Source organism: Papaver somniferum, unplaced genomic scaffold (assembly GCF_003573695.1).
Source record: "Papaver somniferum cultivar HN1 unplaced genomic scaffold, ASM357369v1 unplaced-scaffold_57, whole genome shotgun sequence".
NCBI lineage: Eukaryota > Viridiplantae > Streptophyta > Magnoliopsida > Ranunculales > Papaveraceae > Papaver > Papaver somniferum.
The window spans coordinates 1790528-1811300 of NW_020648415.1; the positions used below are offsets into that span (position 1 = coordinate 1790528).

Genomic DNA, 20773 nt, shown 5'->3' on the forward strand with positions numbered 1-20773 from the left:
CTGATCAACAAGAAAGTAGTGGTTAATACCAGAAATTTCTTCATTCTTTACTTGATATACAACCACGATTGATGATCAAACTCTTCTCTAAGTGTGTTTTCTAATGATGATTTTTCTTGTTTTGATGATGATTTTCTTTTCCTTTTTTCTTTTTCTTCTTCTCTTCTTTTGCGGTGGTGATGGTGTATTTTTTCTGTGATTGTTTATTGAAGGGTGCGCTCCAGTGAGAGAGAGAAGCGAAATAATGAGTGAATGAAGAAAGAGGAGGGATGTGGACGGACTTTGTATGTTAGTGGAGGGAGAGGAGGTGGTTACGCGGCCTACTTACTTTGATAGGAATTAGTCTTAATGGAGAGTAGTTAATGTAATTTCTTTGTAATTACTGTCGGCTGCAGATCGGAAGAAGATAGGTATTCATTTAAGAAAATGACAAAGCTACCCTAAATTCTTATAATTGATAACACCAAGCAACTCGCCAGCGCATCAGTCATCACACACAGTAAAAGACGTGTCAACGAAACCCAGTTCTGCCCGATGACGTGGAGATCAGTAGACGTCTAGGTTTTGAAACCAATAAAGAATAAAGAATTAGGTTGCATACCTTGTCATGCATAACCTATTATGCAGCTGAAAATATAGCTGCATAATGCATTAGGCATCGAGAAAATTGTTGCACAATCTTTTATGCATCGAGAAAATTGTTGCACAATCTTGATATGCATCTGTAAATATGAATGCATAACGCATTATGCATCAATTTTTTATGTATGCACTAAAATCAACCAAAACAATGACTATATAACTTGTTATAGATGCATAACTTTGTTATGCAGATGCATAATTTGTTATGCAGTCGAGAAAATGGTTGCATAATTCGTTATGCGTCTGCATAATGCGTTATGCATCCTTATTGGTGGCTGCATAGTGGTTCTGTATCAAGTTTTCGAAAATTTTGCCTAAAAATGATGATCACCTCCGATTTTTTCGTGAAAAACAAAAAATTGATATTGTTGTTTATGCTCGTTGCATAACTCTCTTTAAAAGCTTTCCAATGGTATAAAGTTTGTTAAATTCCAAGACGCGGTTTTTTAGACATGTTATATCCAAGTTATGTTGCCAATTATACCCCTGAAAAATTTGGATGCATAACGAGTTATCCCTGAAAAGATAGTATGCATAACCCGTCGTGCAGACATTTTTAATAATTTCATATAATCATGGATGTTACAAATATAATTATGGGTGTCACGATACCAAAAATTAATTGTGAACGTGACAATGAAAATATTTTTTTTTTTTGGATCTCCCCTTAGTTTCCCATTTAACAATCGTTGACTTCACAACTTAGATTGGATGCCGTCATCTCCTTCAGAATAACAGTGCCTCGTGTAGTCCGGAACATTTCTGTAGAAAAGTACCAGTCTCTTATCTTTATCAGAAATCAGCTCCTTAATCGGACCATAAAGCTTTGCGGATTTTATGGCGTTTCTCTATAAACTTTAGGTATTACAGTGATCAGAGGCGAAGTTATACTTTCGGGGTTTTTCACATTTCCACTTGAAGGCTTCAAATCGGAGTTTTAGGGTTTAAACATTACACTTGAAGATCAGCCATTTCCACACTCAAAGGTACCTTGTTTTTTCTATCTCATCTTCTAATTTAGGGTTCTGCTAAGATTGATTCATTGCAAGTTGGAGGTTGGGGTTTTGAACAACAAATTTTAGGGTTTTTTTAGAAAAATGGAAGAAACAAGAAATGCACCATTTGAGATCGATAGAATTAGTAGGTTACCTGATTCCTTAATTCACCAAATCCTGTCTTTCATTGATACTAAATATGCAGTCCAGACTAGTGTTTTGTCGAAAAGGTGGATTGATATTTGGAAATCTCTACCCTTCCAGAATTTCAATAGGAATTCGTTTTCCCATGAGAAAGCTGACAAGTTCATTGATTTTGTTTACATGGTATTCCTATATCGTGATGACACCAAAAGTTCAGTCTGTATGTGGGTTGGGAGGACTCTGCAGTACGATGATAATGAATGTTAATAGATGGAGCCTAAATGCGGTCAAGTATAATGTTCAGGAAACAAGTATAGTAATCGATGAATTGCTTTATTCGCCATATGAAATTCCTCGAAGACTCCTGAATTGTAAGTCACTGAGAAAGCTGGTACTAAAAGTGTTAAGTGAAGCCTTTGCAGATGTCATTCTACCAAGATCAATGAATTTACCTCAGCTTAAAGTACTAACTTTATATGGATTATCAATCTCCAAAGAAGAATTATTTAATGGACTCTTATCTAATTGTCCAGTTCTTGAAACTTTAGAGATAGTTGATTGCGTTATGGAAATTAATAATCGGATTCCTTCGATTATTGATTCTGTCAGCCTTAAGAAGTTTACGTACAGTTGTTGGCTAATTGATGAAATGGATCACAGTATCAAGTTATGCGCTCCAAATTTGAAAATCTTCAATTGGACATCTTTCTTGGTACAAGATTTTTCTTTAGAAAAACTGTTCTTCACTATTTGAGGTAGTTTTACGCTGGAAACCAGAAGAAGATGGGGATACAGAAGCATATTCAAGTCTCACTTCGGAGGACAAAGAAGTGTGTGTTAAACGTATGATGCAATTTCTTGGAGCGGTTAATATGGTGAAAACAATGAAATTATCATCTGGATTGCTTGAGGTATAGGTGCTTCCTCTCTTCCTTGAATCAAACATCTTTACATATATGTAGAAGTGATTAAATATATTTTGAATGGTTTAAGTGATTAAGAAATTTCTTTTGTTTCTCAAGGTCCTCTCACGAGTTCCTGACTTATCAGACTGTCAACCACCTCACTTATGTAATCTACAATATTTGACGCTGGAAATGTGGCCTGCAAGAGGTTTCTTGCGGGCTATAGCTTTCTTACTCGGTATTTCTCCTAAAATAGTTGAGATTTACCTTGAGTCGAAGGAGGTAACGTTTAACTAAGCTCTCCGTTTCATTATTTGCTACATCTAAGTTTTTCATGTATCTCATTTGGCGACATTTTTTTGTTGTATACTAATGTTGGAAAATCTGAGTGTTTATTTATTTATTTTGTACTATTATCTTTGTCACTAAGTGACGTATCAGTTGTTGGGATTGTTTGGATGTAGTCAAATTTAGCCGACGTTGGAGATAACCGGGAGGAAGCAGGATTGACATTGCCAGGAATGTTGTCTCACCTCAAGTCTGTCCAGATTGAAGAAGTGGTAGGATGTGATGCTGAGCTCAAAATTCTGAGTTTTTTGTTGAAAAATGCGATGGTTTTGAAGAAAGTTGCTCTATTTCTTCGTTCTGGTGTTGGCTCACCTGATAGAGTGGAACAAGTTAAGCAATTCAAGGATAAGCTAAGAGCAGTTCCTACAGCTTCTTCAAGTATCGAGCTGGTGTTTCATTAAAGCTTAGTAGGTGACGATGGGAGCTTTACTAGAGCCTGCAACCAAAAGTAGTCAGACGAAAGTTCTTAAATAGAGTTAACTAACTACAGATGCTTCTACACTCGGTCCAGAAGTAAGACTTGCAACAGGTGCATTGTGAGCAAGATTTCCCTTGCCAAATGGTGTTTCCTCCTTTTGTTTTTGCGGTATGTTTTCTTCCATGAAAATAATTACTCAAAGGACTTGGTTAAATGTTATCATGGCTGTGCTTTAATGCCTAATTACATTATTTTTTTTGTTTACATTGGCTCTCCATATGCATAGCCATATAGGTTGGATGATTTTTATGAACTGTTAATGCCCCACGGAAGTCTGACTAATATGTGTCCAAACAGAGATTTTCCATGGATCCTTTCTAGCCTTCTTCTGCGTGAACGTGCTAAAATCTTGCTAAGCTTTAAATTGTTTGTGAAAGATTCACTTGGTAGAAGATGAAAAAGGAAATTGGTGTCTAAAAAGTTTGTGTAAAACTACTTATTGATGGTTATTGTGTCAGGCCTTGTTAATCATCTGATTTCGACTTATGTTTCACAAGTAATTCATAATCAACAACATTGTTTGGAATATGTGTTTGAATGTATATAACACAGACTGTTGTGCCTGGGAAGTTCGAAAATTTATGTATATAACTCAGACTGTTGTGCCTGGGATGTTCGAAAATTTCGTAGTGATGCTCTCAAGAACAGAATTAGCCTTTTTTAAAAGCAATTGATGTCATTCAAGAACAAGATATTTATTATGCACTCATACTTGCTACTAATTCAAGTCTGTGGCCGCTTGTTTTTGTGTCAACACGGACTGTTTTGTTAATAATTTATAAAGGAGATACCGGTATTAGGAGGGGGATACCAACCCACTTACCCAGTGATCAAGATTATTTTGTTTTGTATTGGTTGGTATCACCTCGCAATTACTGGTATCCCCTTTATCAATTTTTTTTTTTTTGGCAATGAAATGCAAATTAGTAAAGTCATATTCAATAGCAAACTTTGAGAAGAGTAGCAGCACAAAAACACATCTCCAATAGTCCTCTCAATGGTACTCAAACCTAGACTGACACATTTCTCTTTTTCATTTCTTTTTTCCTTTCTTTTTTGCAAAATTTGCTTGCGCCTGCTCTTGTTCTTTCTTAGTGATGTTTGTCGTGCCGGATGCGTCGTACTAAATTGCAAAAACAGTGAATGCAATTGCCTGTTTTAATTTGTTTCAAATATTCATGTTAACATCCATTTTGCACAAAATCAAGCTTAATAAAGAGTTGGTTAGCTTTTGCAGTGATTAGGAAGTGTGAGGATTGTATCAACTAGTTTTTCTTGGAAAAAATCCTTGATTTTCTTACACTTCTCAGATTTATGTTGTTTAGATTGTGATTCCTGGCGGTGATTAGAAAGAGAGAGGGCTCCAGTGGGGTACCATAAGATTGAATCTCTTCGATTTCATGATTAAGAGAAGATTAGAATATGTGCCATCTTTTGAATCATAGTAGTGCAAATTGGTCTTCCCTGTAGCAATCATGTATGTAAATCTGTGGTTCAAAGGTAAGGTATCTTTTTGAATATCTATTCTCCTCTTTTGTTATGATATCAGATTGCTTTTTATCTTCCCACAGTGATTGAGTCAAAATTACACTTGGTATGAGCCTATTGTTATATCTATAGTGTGTACTAAATTTGTTAATATTTGCGTTCATTGGGTTAATTAACTCTGAATTCATTTGCAATTGTTATTACTGGTTAGTTTTATCAATTGGTAGCAGCAAGAAAACCATTTGCGATGTTTGTATACCAACTGCATCTCATATTTGTGATGAATGCATTTTTGTTAAGTGAGATAGGGGAGGGACTCACGGTGTAACATCCAGCCCCTGCTAGTCCTGTGGGGTGGGGGTCAATTTCCTCCTCTCAGAATTAGCAAGGTCTGGATTTTTTAACTATGGGTTCCTTTCATGTTTCACGGACAAACTGAAGCCCAGTCAAGGTTAGTCTAGCAGGATTGTTTGGATTATTGACAGGAGGGGAATTAGATGGTACCTTTGTCCCTTTACCTTTTTGTCGATTTGACCTGTTCAATGTCTTTGTGGTTGTGTCTGTTCTGATTTGGCTATGTTCGATTCAAATTTATGATTAGTTAGTTGGGTTGAGTATATGATGAAGTTTGCACTGGGCTGTGAGCAGAAATTCTGTGCTAACTGATCAATATGCGGCCTAGAAAGCCAGTTCTGATACTTAACCATAACTAGTTTCATAAATTTAATAATTTTCCTAGAGAAAATATTTGTATCTTGACGAGTCAAAAAAAATAAAAGTTGTATTCGGATCCAGAATTAGGAAATTTCTTCTGTGTTTGTGTTACACTTTGGTTATGTTTGAGGTTATTTTTTGAAGGAGCAAAACCTGGGTTCTTTAGTTAACAAGAAGTTTTGACATCCTTTGTTGCTTGATTCATTTGGTTAATTGAGTCTGAATTCCTTTGCAGTTGTTATTACTGGTTAGTATTATTAATACGTAACAGCAAGACAATAATTTTGAATGTTTGTCTACCAATTCCATCTCATATTTGTGATGAATGCATTTTGATTAAGTTTTGTAGTCTTTTTTTGTGTCTTTCTTTTCTTTGGATTTTGGATATTTTTTTATTAAGAGGAAAATGACATCCAACCACGGTTTTTATCTTAAGTGAGATAGGGAAGGGGCTCAAGGTGTAACATCCAGCCCCTATTAGTCTTGTGAGGTGGGGGAGGTCAATCTCCTCCTCCTCAGGATTAGCAAGGTCTGGATTTTTTAACTATGGATTCCTTTCATTTTTCACGGACAAACTGAAAGTCCAATCAAGGTTAGTTTAGCAGGATTGTTTTGACTTGTTCAATGTCTTTGTGGTTGTAGCTCTTCTGATTTGGCTAGGTTTGATCCAAATTTAGATTTCGTTAGTTGGGTTGAGTATATGATGAAGTTTGCACTGGGCTCTGAGCAGAAATTCTGTGCTAATTGATCGATATGCGGCCTCGAAAGCCAGTTCTGATACTTAACCATAACTAGTTTCAATAGATTTAATAATTTTCCTAGAGAAAATATTTGTATCGTGACGAGTCCAAAAAAAGTTGTATTCGGATCCAGAATTAGGAAATTTCTTTTGTGTCTGTGTTACACTTTGGTTATGTTTGAGGTTATTTTTTAAAGGAGCAAAACCTGGGTTCTTTAGTTAACAAGAAGTTTTGACATCCTTTGTTGCTTGATTCATTTGGTTAATTAAGTCTAAATTCCTTTGCAGTTGTTATTACTGGTTATTATTATCAATTCGTAGCAGCAAGACAATAATTTCGAATGTTTGTCTACCAATTCCGTCTCATATTTGTGATGAATGCATTTTTATTAAGATTTGTAGTCATTTTTTGTGTCTCTTTTTTCTTTTGATGGATGGATGGGATTTTGGATATTTTTTGATTAGGAAAATGATATCCCAACCATGGTTTATCCTAAGTGAGATAGGGAAGGGACTCACGGTGTAACATCCAGCCCCTGTTAGTCTTGGGGGGTGGGGGAGGTCAATTTCCTCCTCAGGATTAACAAGGTCTGGATCTTTTGACTATGGGTTCCTTTCATGTTTCACGAAACTTAAGTCCAGACAAGGTTAGTCTAGCAGGATTGTCTGGATGATTTGACCGGAGGAGGGGAATTCGATGGTAGGGGAGTGTCTGAACTTCTTAGGATTAAGTCGGGCTGGCTGGTTTTTGGGTCGTGGGATTGGAAAGGATCTCTATCCAAACTGTCAGAAAACCGGCCTCCCCTGAGAAATACGGCAGCAGGATTGTTTGGAGAAATACGGCAGCAGGATTTTTTTGGATGGCTAATAGGGGTTGTAATGAATTTTTTGGAAAAGATTTTGTTATAATGTGAGTTTAAGATGGCTTTTAAGACTGGTTTGTTGTAGACTTTTTTACAATTTACCTTTCGTTGATTTGACTTGTTTAATGTCTTTGTAGTTGTGTTGTCTCTGTTCTAATTTGGTTAGGTTTGATTTACATTTAGGATTAGTTAGTTGGGTTGAGTATATGACGAAGTTTGCACTGGGCTCTGAGCAGAAGTTCTGCGTTAATCGATCGATATGCGGCCTAGAAAGCGAGTTCTGATACTTAACCACAACTAGTTTTAATAAATTTCATTCATTGGGTTAATTAAGTCCAGAATTAGGTCTGAGTTACAGTTTGGTTATGTTTGAGGTTATTTTTTGAAGAAGCAAAACCTGGGTTCTTTATTTAACAAACATCCGGCAATTGGGATATGCTCAACATCATCCTTCAAGGGGTAGCTTTGCACTGGCATGCTGATAATTCGCAGTAGAAAACTTGCAGCATAGTGTAAGTAAATAAAACAAAAGGCATAGATAAACATACATAACTGAATGCTAGAGTACTAAATTTGTTGCTTGATCAAATATTTGCATTCATTGGGTTAATCTAGTCTGAATTCCTTTGCAGTCGTTATTACAGGTTAGTTTTATCAATTGGTAGCAGCAAGACAACAACCATTTGGGATGTTTGTCTACCAACTCCATCTTATATTTGTGATGAATGCACTTTTATTGAGTTTTGCAGTCTATTTTGTGTGTCTCTTTTCATTTGATGGATGAATAGGATTTTGGATATTTAAAGACTGGTTTTGTTGTGGAGTTTTTTGCAAGGCATAGGTACACAGCTTATAAGAAAGATAATACTGAAAGAAGAAAAACATTTTTCTGAGTATCCTGATAAAACAAATTACATTTTCGTTGATTTGACCTGTTCAATGTCTTTGTGGTCGTGTGTTCTGATTCGGCTAGGTTTGATTCAAATTTGTGATTAGTTAGTTGGGTTGAGTATATGATGAAGTTTGCACCGGGGTCTGAGCAGAAATTCTGCGCTAACTGATCGATATGCGGCCTAGAAAGCCAGTTCTGATACAGTGATACTCAACCATAGCTATATATATATACTATGCGGTGTATTTTTATATGGGCATCATCATTTCTGCGTGCAATGTACTCTTTTCTAGGTAATAGACGCATTTCACATTTACATTTCCTGCGTACTAATATTTGAATGAGTTTATCACATTCACATCACGTTATGTTCCTGATTCCTATGGTTGACACTTATCAACCACAGATTACCTGTTAAAAATGTTGTTCTCATGGATCTATCATTTGTTGTCATGTCATGAATGCCATTTTTTGAAAATTTGAAGACTGTCGATAGAGAGTAGTTCACGCATTAAACACCAGGTTGTCTCCTTTTTGGGGATTTGGTTAGAAATGGGGTTTATTAATTTTAGAACTAACATTGGATGCATTACAACTAAGTTTCGTAGAGTATATATTTGTATTCAGATCCAGAATTAGGGGATTTCTTCTATGACTGTGTTACAGTTTGGTTATGTGTGAGGTTAGTTTTTTTTGGAGCAAAACCTGGGTTCTTTGGTTTTACATCCTGCTGATAAACCCAGTGGCAGTAGAAAACTTGCAGCATCTTCAAGAGGTTTGAGTATTTCCAAGAGGTTGACTGTATTAGTAAATTTAATTTGAGATGTACAACACATATTTCTTGCTTTTCCAGATAAACATTTTTATAAGCACCGTGCTGGGATTCTAAAACATGTTGAACTGAGAGAAATTAAATACTGCAATAAGCATACTGGTCAAATCTTTTCTAGTGAAATCTCTCGAGTAAAACTGTATTTTCACCTCCGTATCTTGCTCATGAAATGTAGCAACAGCTTGTATCAGCTCGGCCATGACGGTTTCAGGAATACCATGACTCAACAATTGAAAGAAACCCCAACACGCTGATGCAGGCCGAATTTCATTTGCATTCTCCTTTCTTCGATGCTGCAAATCATCTCGGTATGTATACACTTTTGGATCTAAATTGTAAAAGTTTGAGTATTGTTTAAATTACTTCCTCTCAGTTGTTTGTGGAAATGCCCCAGTGAAAGTTTGAGTTGAAGGATGATGGATTGGTCTAAATTGTATTAGCATCCTGTTCCTTATTTAGTCAAGACAAATTGTTTGTACAGAAATTAAATTGATGAATGCCGCTGAGTAGACCTTAAGTCACCCTCAATGATGTTAACTACGTCTTTTGGATTTTGCTTTTTGTCTCCAAAAAACAATTAGCATCTTGCCTTCCATATATTCCATGTTACGATACCACATACTGCCGTCCAGTCAATTGCTTGTGCGTTTTACTTTCCAGTAAATCTATTTTTGTTGCTTTTTCCATTTCTTGGCTTACTTCATTAAGTCTAACCTTGAGCCTGAACATTGGAGAGAAATGTCAAGGATTGATCTCTTCTACCTTTTATGCTTTCCAGCAAGAATTTTATTAAACTCACTTCTCATTGCTCATGCAAAGCCCGCACCAATGTAGTAGTGCATGATAAGCTCATTCCTGGCGTGGATGTGCTGCTTTTTAGTTTTCAATCCCAATTTACAGCATTGGAGAAGTAAAATATGAAAACGAGGTATCACCGGCTTTAGCAATGTAAATTAAAGATGAGTATTATACTCGATGGAAACAATGGCCAATTATTTTAAGGAAATATGGACGGATGCAACACACTAAACTAATAGGTAAAATGAACATTAAGACAACCATGAAAACAAAATAAGACTTGATTGAATCTCATCCTCAAGTGTGAGGTGAGCCACCCTTCTTAAGGATCAGAGCAACTGAGTTAGAAACGCACCTCTAGAATTGAATCGATCACAAAAAATGAGCAGCTTTGGAAGTTCACTTATAGTTCCTTCCGTTCAAGAGTTGGTTAGAAAAGAGATAACTGAAATCCCAGACCGATATATCCGTACAAGCTGCAGTAGCATTAGTCTTGATCATGAAATTAATCACAGTGACTCCGCTGCTCACATAATACCTGTGATCAACATTGAGAGCCTTCTTTCTGGAGAGTCAATATTGGCTGATAATGAATTAGAGAAACTTCACTCTGCCTGCAAAGACTGGGGCTTTTTTCAGGTAATACTGTTGGCGGATTCATGTACTTACTTATACTAGAATATATCTTCCATAGTATCATGAAAACACCGTTGACCTGGCATATAGAGATGCACACATTGTAAAACTGCCAGGTAAGGAAATACTCATCATCCTGAGCTTTTATGTCTGTCCTATGTTGTTGTTTTATGCACAGGTGGTAGATCATGGAGTTAGCACCTCAACAATTGAGAAAATAAAGTTGGAAATACATAACTTCTTTGAACTCCCACTAGAGGAGAAAAAGAAGCTATGGCAGAAACCAGGGGATTTTGAGGGATTTGGGCAGCTCTTTGTTGTTTCAGATGAGCAGAAACTTGATTGGTCTGACATGTTCGGTATAACCACGCTACCAACTATAATGAGAAAGCCTCATATATTCGCAGGAGTTCCGTTACCTTTAAGGTATACGCAGTTTGACCTTTGTAATTTGCCATTCAAGCACATATGCATGGGTGAATCTGCAATGTCCTGCTTGTGCCACAGTTGAGGTTGTTCTAGTTTGTCCAACCTTAATTCTATTTGGTTGTGTTTTTCTGGTTGTAGGGAGGCTTTGGAAGAGTACGCTCTAGGATTAAAAAATCTGACCATAAATATATTAGAAAAAATGGCTAAAGCTCTAGAGATGGATTCTGATGAGATGAGAGATTTATTTAGTGAATGTTATCAAGCGATGAGGTTGAATTACTATCCTCCTTGTCCTAAAGCTGAGCAGGTCTTAGGTTTCTCACCACACTCTGATGGGGATGCTTTGACGATTGTACTTCAGCTTAATGAAACAGAAGGCCTTCAGATCCGTAAAGATGGAAAATGGCTGCCAGTAAAACCTATCCATAATGCTTTTGTAGTCAATATCGGCGACATGATGGAGGTAACCCAATACTCTTACTTTATCAGACCTTTTATTTGCATCAATAAATTTGACTAGAAATTTGGTTTGCAAGCATAACGTGTTTCATTTCTCATACCCATTGGTTTGGCAGATTATGAGCAATGGTGTTTACCGCAGTATCGAGCACAGGGCAGTTGTAAATCCAACAAAAGAGAGGCTTTCGGTTGCTGCATTCCACTCAATCAATTTAGATGCAGAGATAGGCCCTGCACATAGCTTGATAAATCCACCACATAAACCAGCATTATTCCGAAGAGAGACGGGGGAGACGTACTTGAAGAACTTCTTTGCACGGAAACTTGATGGAAAGTCATACCTGGATTCTATGAGTATTAAAAACGAACGTGCAAATCAGTCCACTTGATTATTGTCAGTGTTCTTGGTATTCATTTGGGGCGGTGGCGCAGTTGGCTAGCGCGTAGGTCTCATAGCTATATAGAGTGATCCTGAGGTCGAGAGTTCGAGCCTCTCTCGCCCCAATCTTTTTTTTCTCAAGTTCGATGAAGATTTCAGGCATGTTTTTTTTTTTTTTGGTTGTAAAAAACAAAGTTGTGAACAACATGAATCTGGTACCTTTCAAGTAAAATAGGTAGAGCTAAAACATACTGTATTCTTAGGATTCGAAGTTCTGAACTGGGGTTTAGCACAAGTTCTTGTCATAATTATATCAGACTTAAAACCTCACATTTTATTTAGCAATGAAGAGAAGTTACAAGAACTGATCACAAGCTACAAGCTGTTATTGATTGGTTCAACGACTCTAGTGACATTTAACCAACTAACGAGGTTTATAACGAGCGACCAATACATCACGACTTCGTAAGTTTTCTTCCTTAAACCTTTCGAAACATGCCTGCAAACGGGTACAAGTTTCAAATATCTTGGTCCCAAATGCCATTTCTACGAATCCGATGTTATGTCCTCCAAAAAATTTCTTGTCACGAAGTCCGTGTACTTGGATGGTTTTCATTATTTCCATGATTTTTGTAGTTGCAGGAAATCCTACAACCACACTCAAGTAAATCTATGAACCTAATTCAAGACATCATAAAAAGAACTCTAAATCATTTTATTAAAAGATAGAACAAATACAAAAGAGATGAAGAGAAACCCTAACTTGGAGAACAAAACAACTTTCTCTCTCCTAAAATTCTTATCTTAGCTCTCAAAAAGATCTCCCTCTTTACAATGGCTTCTTGTCCCTTTTATGGGGGTTACATAGTGGAGGACAGCTAATAAAGCCCTTATTTTCGGATCTGGAGCGCGTCAACTTCGCCCTGATTTCTATATAACCGCGCTGATCTTTTAACTACCGCGTTGTTCTCCATACTTTTGGTGTGACTTGGTGACGTCATCCTGTTCGTCAACAGAAATATACTTCATGCGTTATATCCGCCTGTTATTAAATGGACTTCTTCGCGCTATTGATAGTTGTGCGGTATTTTGTATCTACATTTTGCCTCTTCTCGAAACGTTCTTTCGGAGGAAAAGGCGGTAAGAGAAGTCGTACGACCTTATTTCTCGGCACCAACTCATTTATTCCCATTCTTTTTGCCAACATTCTTCCTGAATTTACGGGTAACCGTCTACGGGTGTTGACTTCTGCCTTTTAACTGACCCGTTTCACTATTTGACCGGCTGTCTCTTTCTCAACAATCTCCCTATTTAATAACTATAGTGAGGAAACAATTTTCTTTCCTTCCTTTTCCTCTTTTCCTGTGAATTTTCATCATCTTCATCTTCTCCGAGTTTATTTCTTCTCAGAATCTTCATTTGTGTCAATCTTTTCTTGGCTTCATGGATTCAACTGCCAGGTTAGTTTGTTATTCCATTGCTATGTTTTTCTTCTTTGATTTTCAATCGCCATTGTTGTTCTGCTGATGTTCTTTTGCTACTGGTTTTTCTTCGTATTCCCATACTGCTTTGATTTCAGCAAGGATTCTTCATATGGTGATCTGATCTTCAAGGTACCGAACCCTAATTCTTCTTCGAGTTCTAAGAGTAACGAGTCTCATAAGAAGAAGCCTTCGCGCAACAAGGTAGTAAGAAATACCTTTTTACCTAATTTTTTTTTTTCGCTTTTTAGAGAAAAAACAATATTGTTGCCTCTGTTTCTTATCTGTCTTGTTTGTGGGAAGGATTCTGAGGGAGAACCTAATCGTGAAAAGAAGAAGGTCAAGAAACTACGCTCCATTCCCAAAATTGATACAACCATTGACTTGCCAGTGCTTGATTATAAGCTTCGTCCTCACCCGTTGCGTCACGCTTCATTGTCGTCCACTGAAGTTAATGTTGCATTTGCCGCGTCTGGCCCTTCCGTTGAGCTACAGAAGGTCTCTTCTAGTAAAATATCAACATTCCCGCGAAGGATATTACCGCATCAATTCCTGAGAATGTTACCGCGTCTATAATGGATACTACCTTTTCTTCTTCTGAGAATGTTACCACCCCTATGGAGGGCACCGCTACTTTGTTTCTTAAGGATGCTACCACTACTTCTTCCATGGGTGATGTTGTAGTTACTCCTCCTCTTATCATGGTTATTCCCTCTTCCTTGGATACCCCTTCTGCTGATCAGTGCGTTTTGAGAGGGTCGACTCTGGAACTACGTTGCTGCTGGATATTATCAATGCCGCCCGTTCATCCAATTGTGATCCTTATCAAGTTCAAGTTTGTGATGCCCTTGCTAAATTATTATGTGAACCTTTTCTAGACAAGTCTACTAGGGGTGAGATTTTCTCCCTGTTAGATCCAAGCTTTAATCTTGCTTTTGATCGTCTGGTATGTGTTCTTCCATTTACACTTTTGACTTATGTTATTTTACCGCTCATTTATATTGTGTACTACTTATTCTCTAGGACTCTCGTCGTCGCCTGATCCAAACTAAGGGTTTTTCTGAATCGAGCAATACTATCCGAGAGCTTTCTCAACAAATTACTAAGTTAAAGGTGCATCTTTTAGTTGAATCTGTTGTGTCTGACAATCTTCGCAAGAAAAATCAAGAACTCAGAGGTATGCTCCTCTTTCTAATAATTACTTTTGCATTGTTGCACTTTTGTTTATTCTTTGAATTTTTTCGCACCCATGTAAAGGATTAAACCAGAGGCGTGTCATGGAGAGGTTTAGTTATTAACATTCTGCTGAAGATGCCCGTGCTGATAATGAGAAGTTGCAGAATCAATTGGACCAGCTAATTAGTAATCATTCGTATTTGTTTGACCAAATCGATAATTTAAAGAACGAAAACCTTTATATATGTAACCAATACGATTTCCTGGGTTCCCAAATATCCAATCTTTCAGGATTATTATATATCTCTGATCTAAGAAATCGAACTCTATCAGATGAAAATCGAACCCTTGCTGAAGAGAACCGGTCTTTTATGAATGAGAACGCAAAGTTTACGCGTAACTATCTCAATATAGTTAATATCGGATACCGGTTTGTCTCGGCGGAGCACCGGTACACTGGTATGACATTGTATCGGGGAGATTTCGGTACCAAATATCGGTGTAATATTGATTATATATTTTACACCTGTTGGTACATATATATCCCAATTTTATATGCCTATGCCTATTAATATTTCCGGAATTTACATCTCAAAAAATAAATATGCCCATTAATACTCATATTTCCAGGATTTACACCTCAAACAAAAAAGTTAAGAGGATAAACAATAAGTTAAATCCAAAATCTTAAAGCTTGCATCCACGTGTAATTAAAGAAAGAAAAAAAGAAAAAAAAAGCTTCATATTGTTCGTTCTTATCAACACTTTTCTCCCTAGCTTTCTCTTTCCCTCTTTCAGAAAATTTTTTCAGGAAAAACTCACGCTCCACCATACTCCATTGTCCACTATCACCCATAACTAGCAACATATCGTGACTCTGGAGTCTTAACAAAAATTCAAATAATCATTAATTTAATCGATCACCTAAGATATGAAGCAACTTTTGATCATTTCAATTTTCACCGTCAACTGATAAAGCACCTCCAGATTTGAAGTTTTGTGCTGGTATCTAGAGAAAACATAAGATGGGTTTGTGTATAATCAGTGAATGATGATCTTTTTATCTCATCAGAGATTAGTTTGATGATATTTATTCTTCTCTTTGTTATCTAACCAAAACGGAATTTCGGACGATTTTTAACCGATCAGACCGGTTTTAACCGAGACAGCCGATATTTTTCGTAGAATCTCGTCTCGGCGATATCTAGTTATCGTCTCGCTCCACTAGCGAGACCGGAATAATCGGCGATATCTCGGCCGAGATGACCGAGATCGACTACACTGAACTATCTAGATCTTAAGAAGACCTGTACTTATCAGGAAGAATCTCTTCGCATCTTGAAAAACCAACATGATGAAGAAGTGAAGAGATTAACCTTAGAGAATGAAAAAATAATTCAGAGTAAAATAAACGTGACTGTGAATATGAACCAACTCCGAGATCAGCACAAACAGTTAAAGAATTTTTATGATAATTTAGCAAAGGAGAATGCCTCTCTTTCCAAGGATGAAAAAAGGATTCGATCCCGTCTTCAAGGTTTGGTTGGTGATGACTTTGATAAGTATATGGAAGATATGAAAAATAGTGGTCTTTCCTTATCCCATCATTTCGCTTCTCAGTGGGAAGGTAGTCGAATTGAGCTGACTGCCTCGGTTTTTATTTACTTGTAATTTGCTTACTTGTTTCTATTTTACCGCCCTTGTTTTATTCGTAAATCTTTCTATTTTTGTGGCGTCTGAGAAAGCATGTCAGTCAGTCTACCATCCAGAAGTTAAGGTCTGATCTTTCAAAGGCGCGAAAAGAACGCGGCAAGCTTTCCGTTACACTTTCATCTTCTCGAGACAAGTAGAATAAGAGATGTTTGTATCTTGAAAGATTAATGAAAGTTTCTGTGGAGAATGTCAAGAAAAATGTTGCACGTGATCTTTTTGTCAAGTCTAAGATTCTTGCTGATCAAGTCTGCCTCACTCATTCACTTCCTTTGGTGGAGGTGGAGCCTCTTGAAGTTCCTGCTGACGAAGAGCTTCCTGAACCTGATAGTGATTATTTTGATGAGAGTGATGATGATATGGAACTCCTTTTTCAAGAAAATAAGCCCAGGGAAATACAGATAGTGAACTCTCCAAAGGGGAACATGAAGTTGATGGTGAATTCACCAAGGACCCCAATCTTGATCTGAGATTAATGTTGAAGTTCCCGCACCAAATCAAGATGTTCCACAAAATGATCTTTAATTCCTTTTCTTTCTCTACCTTTTGTGTAACTAGACGTTCCGAAGCTTGTGGAGCACGACTTCTGTTTACCTGTTCTTAGCTACAGATTAAAGAGACATGTTTTTGTTTTCTATGTTTTTATACATTTATTGCCTTTCTGATATATTTTATTATCCATTTGTCTTACTTTTCGGAAAAGGCGAATAACACCTCTTCTAAGTAATTTATTCCCATACTTGCCTCTGTTTTTCGGCTGTGAAGACAACAATGAATTTACAATTATCCTTAGTGGGCGGTAATTACGCCTTCTTATGAAATTTTAAATGCATACCTGCCTCCGTTATATGATCTTTATTTGTCTATCTTACTTCATGCTGTGTGCGTTCTTCTGCAAAAATAATTAACGTTTTGTTTAAATAGGTCTAAGGGTTTTTTGTTGAGGTCTTATTGTGCCTCCCTAAGTAGAGGTCTTAATCAGCCTCCCCCTGTTAATAAAACTTATCCTTGCCCCAGGGTATTTTTATTGGTCGGGCGGCAAAATCGCAGACGGTCATTACCCTTTCAAGTAATAACCCATTGATTTTGCTCTATCATCTTTTCGTATTTTTGTCTCTGCAAGATATGTTTACGCGCCAATACGACAAGCCTATTTACTCCCGTGAGTAAGAGTTATAATATTGACGTCTTAGACACAATTCAGCTCCTTAATGGAGGGTGACGTCCTTATATTCCTCCTGATTTCCTCAATTCTCCATGACTCAGGTTTCAGGGTTGGTATGGCTTTCCCCCAAGTCAGGCATTACTAGGTTTTCCCCAATTATGACGCGCGTTAGGGATTATTTATCTTGCCTCTTGCATTTATGTAAATTAGGGTGCACACCATAATTGGATGCCTAGCCTCCCTAGTTAGAGGTTTTGAATTTTATTGCCTCCTATTGAGGTATTATTATGAGGTCTTATTTTTGCCTCGTTCTTTTACTTCTTAATTATATTTGATATCTGATAAAAATGAGATTTCTTCAATTTTATTCATATTGTCATTAATACATTATTGCCGCCTTTCTTCTTCATTAAATGTGCGTACATATTGCTTTCTTCGCACTCTCCTTTTTAAGGATGATATTTCTTTAAGTAGATTCCATTCCATAGATGATCGAGCTTGCGTCCTACGTCTCTTCCTTCACTATCCATTAAATCATACGCTCCAGTTCCAACAATTCTATATATAATGTACGGTCCATCCCATGTCTTCTCCAGTTTCCCGTCTCCTCCCTTCTGGTAAGGCGTTATTTCTCTTAATACTAACTATCTTGATTGGAACTCTCTTTTCTTGACGCGCTTGTTATACTCACGAGATAATTTGTTATGGATGTTATAGGGCAACTTCTCTGTTTTCTTCTAAATCATCAAGCTTTGCTAAAATCAAATTTGTGTTCAAGTTCTTTTCCCATGCTTTTGTCTTTGTTGTCAGTATGATGACTTCAGTTGGATTACCGCCTCCACTCTATATGTTAAACATAAAGGTGACATTCTTGTAGCTTCTCTTCTTGTTGTTCTATACGTCCATGAAGCATTATGTATCTTCTCACACCATCCTTTGTTATACCCTTCCAACTTCTTCTTCAATGTATCCGCGAGTGTTTTATTTGTCTCCTCCGCCTGCCCATTGCTTTGTGGGTACATGGGAGTTGATTTTACACTCTGGATTTTGAACGTGTTAAATAGCATCTCTATATTTTCGCCCTCAAATTGTTTTCCATTATCAGATACTATTTGTGCTGGAATCCCAAACCTGCAGATGATATTCTCAGATATGAAAGTGAATATATCACGATCTCTGGTATGTTGGGTTTCTTTCGCCTCCACCCATTTTGTGAAGTAATCTGTCGCCATTCTCAAATACATTCTTTGCCCTATTCATGGTATGAATGGCCCTACAATGTCCAAGCCCTATTTTGGGAAGGTCCATACACTTGTTGATGAGTTTAGTGTCGCCCCTGGTGCATGTATTCTTTTTCCATGACGTTGGCATTCTTCACACCTCCTAGATACTTCCTTTGCGTCTTCATGCATATATGGCCAGTAGTATCCTTGGATCTTTGTTTTTGAAAGCCAGTGATCTTCCTCCGCTATGGTTCCCCGCGTTTCCATAGTGTATGGCATTTAGTATCTCCATTCCATCATTCCGCGTAAAGCATCTGAGTGATGTCCCAAGAAAAGATTTTCTATATATGACGCCCTCTCTTAATTCGTAACTTGTCGCCCTGTTCTTAAGCTTATGCACTTATAATCTGTTTCTTGTACCTCGCCCTTTTCCAGATAGGTGCGAAGTTGTGTTCTCTAGTACACCCTGCTTCATTTTGCCGCTCTTCTTGATTTTCCACAAGCATAACGTCTGTGTCTTCTTCATCTTTTTTGATTGATGGAAAAGAGAGCGGCTCTACCTTTATGTATCGCGTTGTCGGATCTACCAACATAGAGGAGACAAATGCTAACGCATATGCAAATCGATTGTCCTTCCTGCATATATGCCTCCAATCTATGCTTGGTATTTTTGTTGATAGTTCTGCGACTAGTTGTTTGTATTTTTGTAGAGAAGGTTCATTCGTGTTTTACCTTGTATTTGGCGTATTACCAAGGGAAGCCACAAGGTTAAGATCCAAAATTACTATTTTACCCTTTTTACTAAAATGATGATTCCTTCTTCGGCCAATATCCGATTAACGCGTTCGAGCATACCATATCACATAACTTTTCGAGAACTATCTAGTGGTACTATTTTCGTATCTAGATCGTTGTTAGATTAATTTCTAATCATTAAGGTTTATCTCTAATTAATCGAGTCATTAGCGGCTTAGTCGTATCTTGACTGGTCTAATAGCGTTGACGAGCTTGAGGGTCCTTACATTCTCCCCACCTTATTCATTTTCGTCCTCGAAAATCGAACCATCCTTTTAGTCTTCGAAACTCCCACCTTATAGAGAAATACTATCTCTCGACTAAATGTTAGTACTGCTCATACTTACAAATGCATGAAAATTAACTCATTTTAAATGAGTTCGAAACCATTATATACCAGAGATATTTTATAAAAGGGTCGTATCTTTATATCCTAATTAGGGTCTGGGTCCTAAAAGATGCCGTTGATGTATTAGGGTCGTAGACTAACCGGAGACTGTTAGAAAATTGTTAGTTGACCTCTTTATTTTGCTAAAAGCTTTGACTGTCAATTGGATAACGTTGACGGTTTGAGTATTTTCCATTAATCTAGGTTTCATCCCCTTCTCCGCTCCCATCTTCTTCCTTCCATCTGATGAATTTTCTTTATTCTTCCACAATTGGGTGCTACGTACATACTACATACACTTTAAGGGGATAATTTGTGGATCATGATGGAGAATTTAAACCACATGATCACTTTAATTGAACATGAAGATGGCGAAATAATTAACAGCTAAAAGGTATAATTTCTAGCCAGATTTGGTATTTCAATTCCATCAATTTATACAAGAGATTCACATGACTGTATTTTACATATTCTAAGAAAGTTCTCTGTACTTGATGTCAAGTCATTTAGTTGAGTTTTATAAAGTTGAGTTTTATTAACTTATAAATGTTTATTTCCTACAAGGGATTGTAACACCTCCCGTTGGATAATCAAACCAGTATTATTTCCATATTTGGTATAGAAGTTCTTGGATACAAATATGATTCCATTTGATATTGGAACTGCAAGTCGTTCTTTCCATCCCATCATTCTTTCTTTACAAAAATGATTGTTGAGGAATTTTTGAAGTCAAAGTGAAACCGATATAGTTTATAGATGTACACTTGATTCAACAATGTTAGAGGAAGACGTTTAAGATGTGAAAAGCTTTGTTAGTTTGGTTGTTTGAAATGTGTATAGAGGAGATGATGGACAGTAGATGAGACAACTAGTTAGGGTGTTAATCGGTGTCGATTAAGCAATTAGGTTCTGGGTGAAATTTTTATCCTCCTTAAGCTGTTTGATGAAATGTCTCTATAATTTGGTTAGGTATTTAACTTGGGTTAGGATATAATGTCATATGACTATTTTACAAGGATATTTCGGTAAATAATTCAGACGGTCAACCTTAGTCTACGACCCTAACGCATCAACTCCATGTTTTACGACCCAGA

The 20773-nt window shown here is 37.0% G+C and overlaps 2 protein-coding genes and 5 non-coding genes across 12 annotated transcripts; all 7 read left to right on the plus strand.

Moving 5' to 3' along the window:
- The first annotated feature begins 1375 nt into the window (after positions 1 to 1375).
- On the plus strand, positions 1376 to 11894 carry LOC113343241 (probable 2-oxoglutarate/Fe(II)-dependent dioxygenase). 3 transcript variants are annotated; one of them, XM_026587494.1, is made up of 7 exons: positions 1376 to 2692; positions 2804 to 2968; positions 3151 to 3620; positions 9216 to 9348; positions 10653 to 10900; positions 11042 to 11366; positions 11479 to 11894. In XM_026587494.1, the coding sequence occupies exons 4-7, from the start codon at positions 9331 to 9333 to the stop codon at positions 11749 to 11751; spliced, it is 864 nt and encodes a 287-aa protein (XP_026443279.1). In that variant the 5' UTR covers positions 1376 to 2692; positions 2804 to 2968; positions 3151 to 3620; positions 9216 to 9330; the 3' UTR covers positions 11752 to 11894. The 3 variants fall into 3 exon arrangements, 2 of the variants coding, with proteins under 2 accessions (XP_026443279.1, XP_026443278.1); XR_003357125.1 differs by lacking the exons at positions 9216 to 9348; positions 10653 to 10900; positions 11042 to 11366; positions 11479 to 11894 and adding an exon at positions 3810 to 4154; XM_026587493.1 differs by lacking the exons at positions 1376 to 2692; positions 2804 to 2968; positions 3151 to 3620; positions 9216 to 9348 and adding an exon at positions 10207 to 10477.
- Positions 5615 to 5699, plus strand: LOC113343393. Its single transcript, XR_003357224.1, has one exon. It is a non-coding gene; the product is annotated as a small nucleolar RNA snoR118 (small nucleolar RNA).
- On the plus strand, positions 6411 to 6495 carry LOC113343391. Its single transcript, XR_003357222.1, has one exon. It is a non-coding gene; the product is annotated as a small nucleolar RNA snoR118 (small nucleolar RNA).
- On the plus strand, positions 7519 to 7603 carry LOC113343392. The gene has a single exon (XR_003357223.1). It is a non-coding gene; the product is annotated as a small nucleolar RNA snoR118 (small nucleolar RNA).
- Positions 8326 to 8410, plus strand: LOC113343394. Its single transcript, XR_003357225.1, has one exon. It is a non-coding gene; the product is annotated as a small nucleolar RNA snoR118 (small nucleolar RNA).
- On the plus strand, positions 11780 to 11866 carry TRNAM-CAU. Its single transcript is given in 2 exon segments — positions 11780 to 11817; positions 11831 to 11866. It is a non-coding gene; the product is annotated as a tRNA-Met (tRNA).
- Positions 11895 to 13047: 1153 nt separating the features above from the next.
- LOC113343304 lies at positions 13048 to 16789 on the plus strand. 4 transcript variants are annotated; one of them, XR_003357147.1, is made up of 5 exons: positions 13048 to 13201; positions 13321 to 13426; positions 13526 to 14168; positions 14246 to 14399; positions 14480 to 16789. XR_003357147.1 is itself a non-coding variant. In XM_026587538.1 (3 exons), exons 1-3 carry the CDS (start codon positions 13185 to 13187, stop codon positions 13796 to 13798), a joined length of 396 nt encoding a protein of 131 aa, XP_026443323.1. In that variant the 5' UTR covers positions 13048 to 13184; the 3' UTR covers positions 13799 to 16789. The 4 variants fall into 4 exon arrangements, 1 of the variants encoding a protein (XP_026443323.1); XR_003357145.1 differs by having other exon boundaries at positions 14246 to 16789; XR_003357146.1 differs by having other exon boundaries at positions 13526 to 14115; positions 14246 to 16789.
- Positions 16790 to 20773: the final 3984 nt, after the last annotated feature.